The following is a 16,150-nucleotide window of genomic DNA, read 5'->3' on the forward strand; positions in this document are numbered from 1 at the left end:
GAGAATATTGGGGTTCAATAAAAACAAAATAAACAATATTTAAAAATTAATACCAAATAAAAATTTCTCCAATAAGTAAAAAAAAAAAAAAAAACTATAAAAAATAATAACAAATAAACTTTTTTACCTTCAAAGGGGTAATTTGGGAGTAGAACCACAAATTTCTTATTTCCAATGCTCAATTTAAAATAATTTCTTCCTTTTCCCCCGGGTAAAAACCTTTCCCCTTTTCTCAATTCGGAACCCATCCTCCTCCTTCCCCCTTTTTCTTTTTCCTCTTCTCTCTCCCCTCTCCTCCTCTTCTCTCCTTCTCCCCCCTCTCTCTTTCCCCTCCTCTTTTCCTCCTCTTTTCCTTCTCTCTCCCCCCCCCTCCTTCTCCCCTCCTCCTCCTCCATTTTTACTCTCTTTCTCTTTTTTTCTCCCTTCTTCTATCTATAACATCCTTTTTCCTACTAAAATTTCAGTTCCCCCCATGGTATTTTATGATTATTACTCATTTTTTTTCAAACGAGTTTTTTTATGGGTCTTTTATATTTATTCATTTAAGGATTACGACTTTCTGGTTAATTTTATGAAAAAAAGAAAACATCGTACCTAAAGGGAAGTTATCTTTAATGAGGGGTTTAATACAAAACATGGGTCTCTTATCTCATTCCCCCATTTTTTTAAGGGGTGGTAAGTTCATCCTGGTTATAAAATCCCCAAAACAGTGGAAAATTATTTTTTCACAAGGCGCTACCCTTTAATTTTCATTTTTTTAAAATGTGTGTTTTGGTTTAAGAATTTTTTTTTTTTTTATTTTTTTTTTTTTTTTTTTCTGTCTGTTGTTTTTTTTTTTTTTTTTTTATATTTTATTTTTTTTTTTTTATCCTTCCTTCCTTCTCCCTTTTTTTTTCTCTTTTTTTTATAGATATTTTTTTACTAATTTGTTATAATAAATGGAAAAATTTCCCCCAATTAATAAAGGGAGGAAAAGGGAAAAGGAAAAAAAAGGAGAAAAACAAAGAGAAATTAGAAGAGAGAGAGAGAGAGAAAGAGAGAGAGAGAAAAGGAGAGAAAAGAGAGAGGTGAGAGAGAGAGAAGAGAGAATAGACCAGATAGATAGATTGACAGAGATAGATAGATTGATGGAGAAAGAAGGGGAATACACAGAATTATGGATAAATAGATGGTATATAGAAAGAAGGGGAGTAGAAGAAATGGATGGATATATAGATAGATACAGACAGTTAGATAAATAGATTATAAATAGATATATGTAAAGAAAGAGAGACAAAAGATCAGAGGGGAGAAGAGGGGGGGGAAGGGAAAAATCCTTTTACAAAATAAAAACTCTTTCTCTCTCTCTCTCTCTCTCCTCTCCTCTCTCTCCCCTCTCTCTCTATATAAAAATATTTTATATATTTTATATTTATATATATTATATATAATATATTTAAAATTATATTATATATTTTATATATATATATTATATATATATATATATTTATTATATATATTTTTTATATATTTTTAATAATACACCCACACGCCCCACACCCAAAAAAACACACACACACACCACCCCACAACACCCACACACAACCCAAAAACACACATATAAACTAAAGAAAAGTATGCTTAATAAATATCAAATGATTTAGTACGGATCCTTCTTTCACCTTCCTTCTCATTAAAACATTTGATATTTCTCTTTCATTTGTTTCAGTTTGAAGTTTGTGCTTAATTGAATTTTTCGAAATTCGGAAAACTTTATTAGTTTTTATTTTTTTATTAAAGCTCTGTATCTAGTCTAATCGAGTGTTTGATATTGTTGTCGAAAATAAAATTCGCTCAGACATCCAATATATTTCGTACGATGTTATTGTTTTGACTGCACTTCCGAGTAGATTCAAAAACAATATCTTTTTTTTTTTTTTTTTGGGGGGGGATTTTTTAAAAATACTTTTTTAATTTTATTATTTTTTTCTTTTTTATCCTCATTTCTGTTTATTTATTATCAATACTATGATTTTTTTTTATCATATTCATTATTGTTACTATTATTTTTTTAAAAAAAAACTACAGGGTGATCAAAAATTGAAAAAATGAAAATAACTATTACGAAAATATATCATAATCATCACTCTAAACAGAGCATCACTTCTTGCAACGGGATTGCAGATGGCTGGTCCGGGACCGTCGTGCGGACTGTGCGGGAAGCTGTACACAAAGACGGAAAGGCGTCCCCGCGCTCTGCTCTGCGGTCACACCTTCTGCACCCTTTGCCTGGAGGAAGCCATCCGTGCTAAGTCGTGTAATTGCCCCAGCTGTAGCCAGCCTTTCATCGCCTTCTCAGCCGCGCAGCTTCCGACCGATTTCTCCGTCTTGCAGAAAATTACCTCGTCGTCTTCGAGTGTGTCTGCGCCCTATGACTCGCTCTCGGGGAAGTTGTATCGGGATAAAACAAGCGCCGACGAACCTGACGCGTTCCCTTCGGCGTTTTCAAGGTTGTCGTCGACTAGGTATGGATATTACAAAAGGGACATTGCGTCGGGGGATACTGCTTCCCAGAAAACGCCAGATAAGGAAGAGAGAAGTACCTTTTCCAGCCGTTGGAAAAGGACACGGGAATTCCCCTCCGTCGAAAACCCTGCCCAAAAAAGTTCAGCGAAAAAGTCGGACGAATCCATTTTTCAGGGAAAAAGAAAAAATCTAACTCAGGAGTTAGTAATACAGAACGAATGCTTCTTCTTATGATCATAAACCCTTATCAAGGACAAACTATTTACGATACCCCCACCAGGCAAATACGCAACCAGGTGGAAGTTTTGCTCTTTCTAGAATGAGTGCATCATCCACAAAGTCCTCCTTGGACGCCACTTCCTCCACCCCGGAGTTTGGTCAGGAGTCAAGTGATCTGACACTTGGTACAGGCCTGAGAGCAAGAAGACCCTCTTCAGACCGGACAAAGGGGAAACTTTCACCTCAGCTAGAAGTAGATTCACCGATGCACCCCTAATCCCGGGAAAATACTACAACACCCCGAAGCACTGCTGCGGATGTGCGATCTCTCACTAACAAGCATCTCACTTCTGGACGCGATTCGGAGCAGGTGAGGCAGAGAACCCCGACGCCAGGCGAATCGACCGATGATGAGGCGGCAGATAATATGGGACCTCCTCCTCCACTTCCGGGAACAGGACCGCCGGCCCTGTCGTCTGACTCCGCGGCAAGTGATCAGGGATATTTACATCAAAGTGTAATTCCAGGTAGAGAGCAATATGAAAAGGAGCTTCCCGCTGATACCCCTGGACGAGACGAGGGATCAGCTCCTAACAGAAATGAGCTTCATCAAACGCTGAAAATAAGTGAGTACGATAAAAACAGAGATAATGAAGTTCAAACGTCTGTCGAGACTTGGCCAAAGAGCGACAACAGCCGTTCATTACGAACGCGTTTGAGCAGACGTGCCCTGTCACTACAGTACGCTCTAGACGACGATGAAGCTGTGTATAAAGAGCCTCAGCACACTACTAAATCGGCGTCATTTCACTCGCCTTCCTCTCGCTCCTCCAGTGCCACAACACCCAGCGAGGATTTACAAGAGAAAACACAAGGAAACTGGATTTGAGAAGACATCATTCTCTGGGAGCTGTAGAGGACAAGCCTGAGACAAAGACTAAAGAAAGGGAAGCGTGTGCCGTATCTCGGTCTCTTTCCCGGTCGCCTTCCGCCAAGCAAGAGGCGAGCGATGAACGTAGCAGAACACCAGCACAGTCAAAAAGGCAAGGATATGAAAATCTGAGAATAAAATCTGATTGGAAATACAGGGCACATGAAGAAGGAAAGAGCGACAAAACGTATGCCAAAAGTCAAGAGGATAAGGAAAACAGCCATTGGTCAAAAAGGAAGTTGAGGCTGTCGGGCCGTTCAACAAGTGTAGATGAAAGTCATACGAAGGATGCCATCACCAAGGCAAGGGGAGATAAAAAAATCAAGTAATTTTTGGTCGAAAACCCCACGAAAAACCCCCAAAATCTCTGAAAAACATATAATGACGGGATATTCTCAAATGAAAGTGAGCGAAGAACTGACAATATCTCTTCTTCCATCACGTCCAGTAATAAAGGAGATGAAAATGCAAAAATTAGCAGCGTTCGTGACTGGAAAATACCGAGGAAGCTGGAATCTGAGGAGCAAAAAGGCAAGAAAACTGAAACCACTGATACCTCATCACTTAAAGCCAAGGGCTTGGCGGTCATCGGCCCGTAAGATGATTTCCAAATCATTTACAGACAGATTCCAAATGGACTATTACGCAGATAGCCCCGTTCCAGACTGTTAGTGAAGAAAATGAACAGACAGATGACACTAAGGATGTAGATACTGTTGATGCCCCTCAAATGTCAAAGGCAGGGATGTCCCAACCCCACCCCCCAAAAATAACATTTGGTACCGAAGAAAAAAGGGTTTTTGGCTCTGTCACTTCTAAGCGACAACAAGAAAGCTTTCCTGGCAATGATGTAGCAACCTCAAATGTTCACTATTCCACATGTGAAACAAACACAAGACATAAACATGACAGCAAGCAGATGCACTTTGAAGCCTTTTCCCTCAACCATCCCCCCGAGATGAAAATTATTAAGGGAAAACTTCCCCCCCAGAAACGATATCGAAAAACTAAAGGACGTACAATCTTCATAATCAGAAGAATGTGGAAAGTGACGACGCTGCAGAAGATACAGACGAGAAACACCGGCGTTACCCAAAAAGGGGCACATAAAAAAAAAAAATTTTGGGCTTCGAAGTTAAGCGAAACCTTTTCGAACCAGGTCGAAAACCCAAGTTACTAAGGGTCCCATCCCCGGAGGGGTTTAAAACCCGACAACGAAACCGCCTTGGGCAAAAAGTTTTTTGCAAAACCCTTCCCCGACACGGGGCTTTGGGGGACGCAGGGGTTTAAATTTAGTGAAACCTTATGTCAGGGGGGTTGTGAAATGTGGATTTTGCGGGGAGTGTTTGGACATGCTAAAACCCCCTTTCCGCCCGCGGGACGGGTCCCCGTTTCGGGGGCAAAGGGTCCCGAACCCTTCTGGGCCTAAAGGAAAACATTCAAAAATTCATCATTTCCCGGGGATAAATTTCCCAAATTTCCTTTCGGGGGGATCTGAAAAAGTTTTTGGGTTCAAAGGTAAAAAACAGCTTCGAGGAACCGAAGCCGGATCCCTCGAACTGCGGAGCGAAGATGGAAGAAGAGGAGAGGTTGATTGAAGGGATAGAGACGATGAAAGCTCTGGTGGTGGAGAAAGCTAAACAGATCGACAGCTGGGAAGACCTGCTGCAGAAGAACGCAAATCGCATCGAGACATGGGGGACGTCACGCGATATGTAAGCGCTTTTTAGAGGCCCAAGGCGGACATTTTTAGGGGGGTTCCAGAAATGAAAAATTTGGGGAAATATCCTTTTCGCCCTGATTTCGCAGGGGAGTGAAGGGAGCTGTGGTTTCGGCGTCGGTGTTGGTTAGTGGTTACTATAATATTTGCTAATAGAATAATAAATTATAATTACACATAATCAAACCAAGAGAGTTACCTGTATACCCCCCACACATGCATATGTATAAATATGTATAGATGTTTTTAATTATATATATATTAAAATATATTTAATATATAAAATATATATACATACATACTACTACACACACACATACCCACACACCAGACACACATGGTGTGTGTGTGTGTGGGGTGTGTGTTTTTGGGTGTGTATACATCAAAACACACATACAAAACACACACAACACACACATTTTGTGTGTGTGTGTGTGTTTTTTGTGTGATCATCACACACTACGCACAACGGGGTGTGTTTTTGTGTGTGGGGTGTGTGTTTGTTGTGTGGTGTGTGTGTTGTGTGTTTGGGGTGTGTGTGTGTGAAATTTTTAAAATACACGTACAAACATCACGGGGTGTGTGTTTTTTGTGTGTGTGTGGGGTGTGTGTGGGTGTGTGTGGGTGTGTGTGTCAATGTATATACACTACACACCCCCTGTGTGGTTTTGTGGTGTACATAAAATACTACATATCAAAAAAGCGGCACTATAAAAATGAAATTTAAAATGCATTATAAATATTGCAAGTCAACAAGAAATGGGACCTGGCCCTTTTTCAGACTGATATTCTTGATGTATAGGCTGGCCGCCGCACGCACTCCACGAATTGTTATTGACAAACGCTGCCCAACTGGATTCCTAGAATAACCTCTTGCCATTTAGACGTTGGATAGACTATGGAAGCCAATGCATTTGTAAAGTAGTAATAGGGACTGTGTGACGTAATAATGTGGGACGAAAATCGGGTTTTTGTGTTTATGTGTTTATTTTTTATATTTTTGGGGTAGTTTAGAGAAAAATTTTCCCTTAATTTTAAATTGGGGGGAAAAAAGGGGTATGAATGAGAAGAAATAACTTATACATTTCCGATTATGCCTTCGTCAAAATCCCAATCGAAAATACAAATGACGGAGATATAATTGCAGCAAGTCAAGTACATCCCTTGCACTGATTTTCTTTTTTCATTCATACCTTTTTCCCGGTATTTTATTAAAATTATCTTTTAAAATCTTGGTGATAGCAGTGCCATGAGGTATGTGTGTATGTTTATATATATGTGTATATATATATATATATATATATATAATTAATATAAAAATTAAAATTTTATATATATATATTTTAAAATATTTATAGGGGAAAAGGTAAAATTCCTGAAATGTGTGTGTGTTTATGTTTCCGTGCATATGCATGCGTGTGTACGTGTGCATGCGTTTCCCCACGTGTTCTGCTTTAACAGAACGATATGGCCTCCCTGACGTCAGTTTATGTAAAATTTAAAACGGCCAACCGACCTAAAAATTTAAAAAATGCTGGGGCCAAAAAAATACCCCACCTCCGCCCCCGTAAATGTCATTTTAAGGCCCCCGTCCCCTTTTTGGCTAAGACAAAAGTTTAGGGGGACCTTAAAGGGGCCCTTGGCTCGGCGGAGATACACAAAAATTTTTGTTTCGCAGGAATCAGGCTGGGGAAAAAAAAGGGTTTAGCTTTTTTTTGGGATATGGATAAACCCGAACAAGGGGATTTGTGTGTGTGTGTGTGGTGTGTGTTTTGGTGCTTTTTATATTATATATTTTATATAAATATTAATATATATATATAAAATATATATTTTAAAAATATATATACATAATTTTATTTTGTGTGAAATTGGGTTGTTTGTGTTGTGTGTGGGGTTGTGTGTGTCTTCTATATCTTATTTTCTATCTATCTATCTACTACCCTGTCTATCTTTTTTATCTATCTATCTATCTATCTATCTACTATCTATCTTCTTCTATCTATCTATATTATATATATATATATATAAAATATATATTATTATATATATATATATATATACACACACCAAACACCACACACACACACACACCCACTACACACACACAACACACACACACCACACACACACACACAAACACCCCATATATATATATATATATATATATATATATATATTATAATATATATAGTAATAATGATAATGGGATGATAGATGAAAAGATAGATAGATAGATAAAATACACATATACTTTACATATATATATATAATATATATATATATATATATATTTTAATAAAATTATATATTTATATAATCCCTTAGGATGATACCCCTCCCCCTAAGAATAAAAGAAGGGTGATAGTAAATAAATTTAATTTTGACATTGAGTAAAAAAAAGTATAATAAATAAATTTTTTTTAGTACCTGTCCCCTGACTTGTTTTTCCCTGAATAAATAAGAGAAAAATGGAAAATAACAATGTCAAAAATTATTACAACAATAAAAATAAAGTAATAATTTAATAATAAAAGATAAAATAAATAATGATAATAATAAAAATAAAATAATAATAAAAATAATAAAAATAATAAAATAATAAAAATAATAATGATAATAACAATAAATAAAAAACAACAACAACAATGATAATAAAAATAATAATAAAAATTTAATAATAATAATATAATAAATAGCGATAAATGAAGATATGGTAACAAAATAAAGTAACCAGATGAGGTTTAAAAAAATAACGAGGACAACGTAAAGAAAAAATAGAAAGAATGACAGTAAAGAAACATTAAAATAAAGTGAAAATAAGGGAAAAAATGATAATAATCAAAAAAGGAGGGAAATTCAGAAAAACCAAACTCAGACAGTAAAAAAATAGAAAAAATAAAAAAGGGCTGAAAAAAAAAGGATATCAAAATAATAATCAGAAACCAGAATATAAAAATATATAATAAATAAAAAAACATATATTTATATTTTGTTATATTTTATATATAAAAATATCTATATATTATAATATATATTTTATATATTATATGTATATATATACATTTTATATATAAATATATTCATATATATATAAAAATATATATATAATTTAATATATATTTATATTATAAAATTATTATCATCTGCCTATATACGTAGGTAAAAATATCTATCTATGTATACCTAGCCACACACAAAACCACACACACAAAACCCACACACAAAACCCACACACAAAACACACACACACACACACACACACACAAAACCACACACAAAAAAAAAAAAAAAAAAAAAAAAAAAAAAAAAAATATATATATATTATTATATATATAAAATATATATATATATTAAAATGTATGTATTTTAATTATGTATGTATATAATTTACATATATATACATATATATACATCCCTTCATATATATAAAATCCATATATACATAATCATACATAAAATATATATATAATATATATATATATATATTATATATATATATTTATAAATATATTATGGGGGTGTGTTGTGTGTGTGTGTGTGTGGGTGTTTTTTTGTGTGTGTGTTGTGCGTGTGTGTGTGTGTGTGTGTGTGTTGTGTGTTTATAAAATTTTATATATATTTTATATATATTATAAAAATTATTCTAATATATTATAATAACATTAATTAATGTAGTAAAAAATGAAAAATTTTTAAAAAAACGAAAGAAAAAAAAAAACACAGGAACATGCTTGGAAACTTACTGGGGCGGTGTTTCCCTCCCCCTCGGATCTCCCTCCCTACTTGCCTTCTCCTGGGGCTCCTCGGTTCGTCCCCCCGATATCTCGCAGAATAAACGGGATTTTTTCATAATTGTTTGGCCCGGGTGAAACCCAAGAGGTCCGTCATTTCAGTTTCTTGCATTTTGGGGTCCTGTTGCACCACTGTGAGAAGAAAAGATAAATAATGAAAAGATAAGACGGATGTCGGTAAAGATCTCGGTTTAAATTTTGTGGGGGATAGGGGGGGGGTAAAATTTTGGTGGTTTTGTGGAATTTTAAAGGCCCCCGGGTTGGGCCCCCCGGTTTAGCCCTCTCTGTAGACTCAGCTGGATTTACGGGCATAAATTTGGGTTTTTTGGTAAAGGGTCGGGTGGAAAGGAATTTGGACCCCTCCCCTCACATCCCGGGGGCTTAGAAGTTTTATTTCTCCAAAAAATTTCTCCTTTTTTTTGGATATGGGTTTCTTTAGGTTTAACATTTTGATTGGGGCTGATAAAATAAAAAGTGGTTGGGATATTCCATTTCGGGGAAATTAGTTTAGTAAAGGGAAAAAGTTAAAAGGAGGTCGAGGGTGGTGTTGGGTTTTTAAGGATTTTTTTTTTTTTTTCCTTTCTTTTACATATTCACATAGACACCCCCCAAAACAAAACCCCACACACAAAACCCACCACACACAAAACACAAAACAATATATATATATATTATTAATATATATATATATATAAAATTTAAAATTATTATAGATATAATATAGATAAAAATATATATATATATTATATATATAAAAATAAAATTTATATATTAATATTGTGTGTGTGTGTGGGTGTGGGGTTCCACATGTTTTTTTAAACCCCAATTTTATTTTATATATCCCCTAAATATATATTTTTATATATATAAAATAATATATTTATAATATATATAAAATATATATATATTTTAATAAAAAATATATATTATATATATATTTTTATATACATACATAATATACACATAGCATTTTAAAATTTTAAAATATATATATATATATATTATATTTTAATATATATATATATATAAAATTATTTACATATAATATATATTTTATACTATATTTTATATATTTTATATTATATATATATATATATATACTTTTTTTTTTTTTTTTTTATGTGTATCATTTTATTAAAAATTTTATATATATAATATATATTTATAAAATATATATATTTATATATATATAAATATTATTGCATTTATATATATTTTAAATTTTTTTTTTATATGTGTAGCATAAAATGCATTTTACATACACACACACACACCAAATATTATATTATCTATATATAATATATAAAATAATATATATATATATATAGTATTATATATATAATGTGTGGGTGTTTGGGTGTGTGTGTGTGGGGTTGGTGAGTGTTTTGTTTTGTGTGTGTGTGTGTGTGGTGGGGTGTGTGTGGTGTGTGTGGGGTGTCCTTTGCGTGTAAACACACACACCACAGCCCAAAACACACACACGACCCCACACCCCAAAATAATATATAAATTTTTTAAATAATATATATATATTAATATATATATATTATATATATTAACAACACAATTATATACAAAAATATTTGGGATATACATTTTTGTATGTATGTACTTATATATACACACAATATATATTTTTTATATATATATTTTTAAAAAAAATTTTATATATATATATATATATATATATTATATAATGAATGATTATATATGCATAAAATATATATATATTTTAATATATATATAATATATAAATATTTTAAAAAAATTAAAATATATTAAAATATATATATATATCTTTTATGTATTTTAAAATATAATTATATATTATATAATATTATTTTATACGTATATATATATTATATATATATAAAATTATATATATATATTATATAGATAAAAATTATATATTAAACATACATACATATAAAAGATTTTAGGCATGAGTAAACAGAAACAGTCCGACAGCTCCATGGCCACAGGATATGTATGCGTGTAATCTTTTAACAGGATCTTCTCACTCTCTTGCCAGGGGAAACGGGAAATCGTTTTTAAAAGGGGTTGATCAAAGAGGTTTGAAAAGTAATCGCGGTAGCCTGTGAAGGGGGTTTTTGGGAGAGGGGAGAGGGGAAAAGGAAAAGGAGAGGGGGGACAGAAAAAGAGAGGGGAAAGGGGGAAAGGGAAGATTTTTTTTTTTTTTTTTTTCACCCCGCGCTTTCCCTCAATGAAAAACCTTCGTGTATTTGTTTTGGGTTTCTCTAGGGGTATTCAGTATAATTAATTTTGATGTGCGTTTTTGTGATTTCTAAAGATATACTTCATCTCTCTTCCCTCCTCACTTTCACTTTATGTTTCTATTTCTATCTGTGTGTGTATGTGTCTAACAAATATATGTACATATATATATATATATATATATATATATTTTAATATATATTATAAAAATAAATGGGGTGGGGTTTTGTGTGTGTGTGTGGTTTGATGTGTGTTTGTGGGGTGTGTATTATATATTTATAAAATATTTTATATATAATTAGAAAATATATACATATATATATATATATTTTTATAATAATATATATATATTTATATATATGCACCCACACACACACACACACACACACACACCCCACTATAAATATATAATTAACTATATATTATATTTTAAATATATATAAAATATAAAATATATTATATAATATATGTTTTTATAAAAAATTTTGGGGGGCGGGGGGCCGAATGGTTTGAGCGTCTGGGCTCAAGACTGTTACGAAAGGTAATCTGAGTTCGAGGGGTTGATTTCCCCACCGCTGCGTTTTTTCCCTTAAGGCCAAAGGGAAAAACACCTCGATTTTCCCCGCCCAGCCACTGGGGGACCAAATCCCGCCCAAGTCTGCCGGGTAAATAGATTGGGGGACTCTTAAAAGAAAAAAAAAAAAAAAAAAAAAAAAAAAAAAAAAAAAAAAAAAAAAACCGGGGGGGAAGGCAAAGGCCAAAACCCCCGCTCTAAATTGCCAGAAAAATCATGGAAAGCCCATGCGCCAACCGCCCGGGGGCCGGCGCGTTGTTCCCTTGGGCAAGGAACTTCTCCTCGATTTTCCTAACCCCCACTGGGTGGGCCCCCCCCCCAAAACCCAAAATCGGGGCCCGGTCCCCAACCCGGATAAAAAAGGGGAAAAATGATTTCCGAAAAAAAGGGCACCGGCAAATCTCCGTGGGAAAAAAAAATGGGGGGCCCTACCACGTATTTACCTTTCCCAAAAGCATCACAACGTGAAAACTACAAATTAAATATCATCGGGGACCACGGGGGGCTCCCGACATGAACCCTAAAGTTTAAAAAAAGAAGAATATATATATATATATATATATATATTTAAAATATTTTAAATTTTTATAAAATAAAATATATTTTCATACAATAAATGTATATATATACGGGATATATGGGGAAAAATTTATATATATATAAAATTTTATATATATATATATAAATTTTATATATTTTGTATTATACTAATAATATATACTACATATTATAAAACACATAGATATATCCCCGTAAAATTACTTATAAATATATATCAATTTTACATATAAAATATTTTATATATATATTTTATATATTTATATATATATGTATTAATATATTCTATTATATAATATATATATATATTTATATCCCTATAGTGTGTGGGGTTTGGGGGTGTGTGTGTGTGGGGGGTTGGGGGTTTTTTTTATGCATGTATATATATTTATCTGGAAATAGAATGTTTTATATATGTTATGTATATATATTTTATATATAAATATATATAATATATATATAATTTTATATTTATATATATATATATATATATTTTGTATAATTAACATATATATATCATACATATATATTTATAAAATTTTATATATATATTTTAAAATTATATATATATACCAAAATTTGTGTGTTGGGGGCATAGATGTGTTTTGTGTAAACATACATTTTTTATTTTTTGTATATAAAAGTCTATATGCATATAATGTCATACACACAAAAACACACACACACACACACACCCACCCCCACACATACACACACACACACAACACACACACACACACACCCACCACACACACACCCCACACACACCAAAATATATTTTATTATCATATTTATATAATATATATAAAATATGGTTTTGTTTGGTGTTGTTTTGTTTGTGTATTTCGTATATAATTATTTTTCATATGTATATAAATATCAAAAAATTATATATATATATATAAAATATATAATATATATATATATAATAATTATATAATATTTTATATATGGGGGCCGCGGTTGGGGGGAAAGGGTAAAACGGCTCAAGACCCGTCACACGGCAATCTGAAATTCGAGGGTTCGAGTCCAAACCACCGCCCCGTTGTTTCCCCCTTAGGCAAGGAACTTCACCTCGATTTTCCTGCCTGCCAAATGGGGGCCAAGTCAGCCCAAGTCAGGCCGGGTAATAAGATGGTTTACTCGAAAAAAAAAAAAAAAAAAAAAAAAAAAAAAAAAAAAAAAAAAAAAAAAAAACCGGGCGGGGAAGGGGAATGGCAAAACCCCCGCCCCAAATTGGGCCCAAAAAAATCATGGAAGCCCTGAAACGTCCCAAAGGGCCCCGGTGGGCCCAATGGTTAAAAGCGTGGATCAAAGATGTCACCCACGGCAAACTAGTTTCCAAAGGGGGTTTGAGTCAAACCCACCGCCACGTTGTTCCCTTGGGGGGAAATTCACCTTGATTGCCTACCTAGCCACCCTGGGTGGGCCAAAACCAGCCCAATCATGGGTGGTCCCAAGCCCGGATAAAATAAGAAGAATGATTACCTAAAAGGTACCACCGGGACTCTCCGTGGAAAAAGGAAACCCGGGGGAAAAACCCACCCACGTTTTCTTTACTCCAAGAGCAAACACAAAGTGAAAACTGCAATTGATTAAACATGCTGTGACCACGGGGGCTCAGATATTAACCTTTCCGTTAAATGATGATATATAATATATAAACATTTATTTTATAAAATAAATTTTAATTTTATATTAAAATATATATATTTTATATATATATAAAGTTGGTGGGGTTTGTGTGTGTGGTGTGTGTGTTTTGTGGGCTGTGTGGGGGGTGTTGCATTATAATTTTATATATATATATTTTATATATATTTTTAAAAATATATAATATATAAAATAAAAATAATATAAAAATTTAATTTTTTTTATATATTATATTTAATATATATATATATATTCACAAAAGAGAAAAAATATTATGTATATTATATGAATTATATATTTTATAAAATATACATATATAAATATATATATATATTAATATATATTTTATATATATATATGTTTTTGTATATAATTTATTTATATATTACAATTGTATATATATATATATATATATAAAATATATATATTATATAAAATATAATATATATATATAAATTTTTATGTGTGTTTATGTACCAAAAGAATTACAAAATAGTATGTGGTATTTATATATTAAAGTATGTATGTATGTAGATAATATCCCATATTATATTTTATATAATATATAAAATATATATATATTTTATATATAATATATATATATATATAATCATGATTAATTTTATATACATGCAAATTTCAAGTGTGGGGTTTTGGGGTTGGGGGTGTGTGTGTGGGGTTTGTTTTGTGGCGTGTGGCGTGTGCGGGTGTGGGGGGTGTGCGTGTGTTTTGTTTTTGTGTGTGTGTTGTGTGGGTTGTGTGGGTGTGTGTGTGTGTGGTGGTTGTGTGTGTGGGGGTGTGTTTGTGTGCGTGGTGCGGTGTGCTGTGCGTGTGTGCGTGTGGGGGCGTGTGTGTGTGTGTGTCTGTGTGTGTGTTGTGTGTTTTTAATTTATATATATTTTATATATATTATATATAACATATATTTTAATATATATACATATACACACACACACACATAATAAAATATATTATATATATATATATTTATATTTTATATATAAAATTTTATTTTATAAAACAATCCCTCTCTCTCTCTCTCTCTCTCTCTCTTTATATATAAAATTTTAATATATATTTTATTATTATATATATATGTATATTAAAATATATTCAAAGGGCCCCGGTGGCCGAATGGGGTTTGAGCGTTTAAACCCCAACACTGTCACACGGCAATCTGAGGTCGAGGGTTTCGAGTCCCCCGACCGGGGGGCGTTGTTTCCCCTTTGGGGAAGGCCTTCACCTCGAAATTTCCTACCTACCACTGGGGGTCCAGCAGCCCCAAATCAGTGCTGGGCCCAACCCGGAAAATAGAGGAAAATTTCCTAAAAAGGTAAAACCGGCAAATCTCCGTACTCCCCTTCCCAAAACAAAAACAAAATGAAAAAAAAAAATAAAAAATTAAGTATCAAAGCTGTGACCAAAGGGGGCTAACATGAAACCCCCCCGTTAAAAGAAAATATATATATATAGGTTTATTTTAAAAAATTAAAATTTTTTTTTTAATATGTTATATATACATATACACACACCCCACACACACAGGCACAAAACAAACCCACACACCCAAAATAAAATATATATATATATATATATATTTTATATTATATATATATATTATATATAATTTTATATTTTTTATTTTATATATACTATATAAAATATAAAATAAAATAATATATTATATAATTTTTGGGGTGTTGTGTTTTGTGTGTGTGTGTGTGTGTGTGTGTTTATGCACGTGTGTGTGTGTAAAGCCGGGGTGTTGGGGTGGTTTTTGTGTGTGTGTGTGTGGGTGTTGGGGGTGTGGGGTGTGTATGGTTTGTGTGTGTGTGGGTGTGTGTGTGTTGGGTGTGTGTTGGGGGTGTGTGGGTGTTGGGAGTGTGGGGTGTGTGTGTGTTGGGGGTGTTTTGGGGTGCGTGCGCGGCGTGCGTGTGTGTGTATGTGTCATAGATACACAC

General features: G+C 33.0%; 1 protein-coding gene across 1 annotated transcript in view; it reads right to left on the reverse strand.

The window, feature by feature from the left end:
* LOC119595207 overlaps positions 1 to 16,150 on the reverse strand; it is a 46,534-nt gene that overhangs the window by 2,527 nt on the left and 27,857 nt on the right. The window contains 4 exon segments of the mRNA XM_037944373.1: positions 6,544 to 6,596; positions 6,933 to 7,061; positions 9,166 to 9,195; positions 9,197 to 9,465. Of these exon segments, the coding sequence (XP_037800301.1) occupies positions 6,544 to 6,596; positions 6,933 to 7,061; positions 9,166 to 9,195; positions 9,197 to 9,465 (481 nt within the window).

The sequence above is a fragment of the Penaeus monodon genome, chromosome 35 (assembly GCF_015228065.2).
Source record: "Penaeus monodon isolate SGIC_2016 chromosome 35, NSTDA_Pmon_1, whole genome shotgun sequence".
In the NCBI taxonomy this organism is placed as follows: Eukaryota; Metazoa; Arthropoda; class Malacostraca; order Decapoda; family Penaeidae; genus Penaeus; species Penaeus monodon.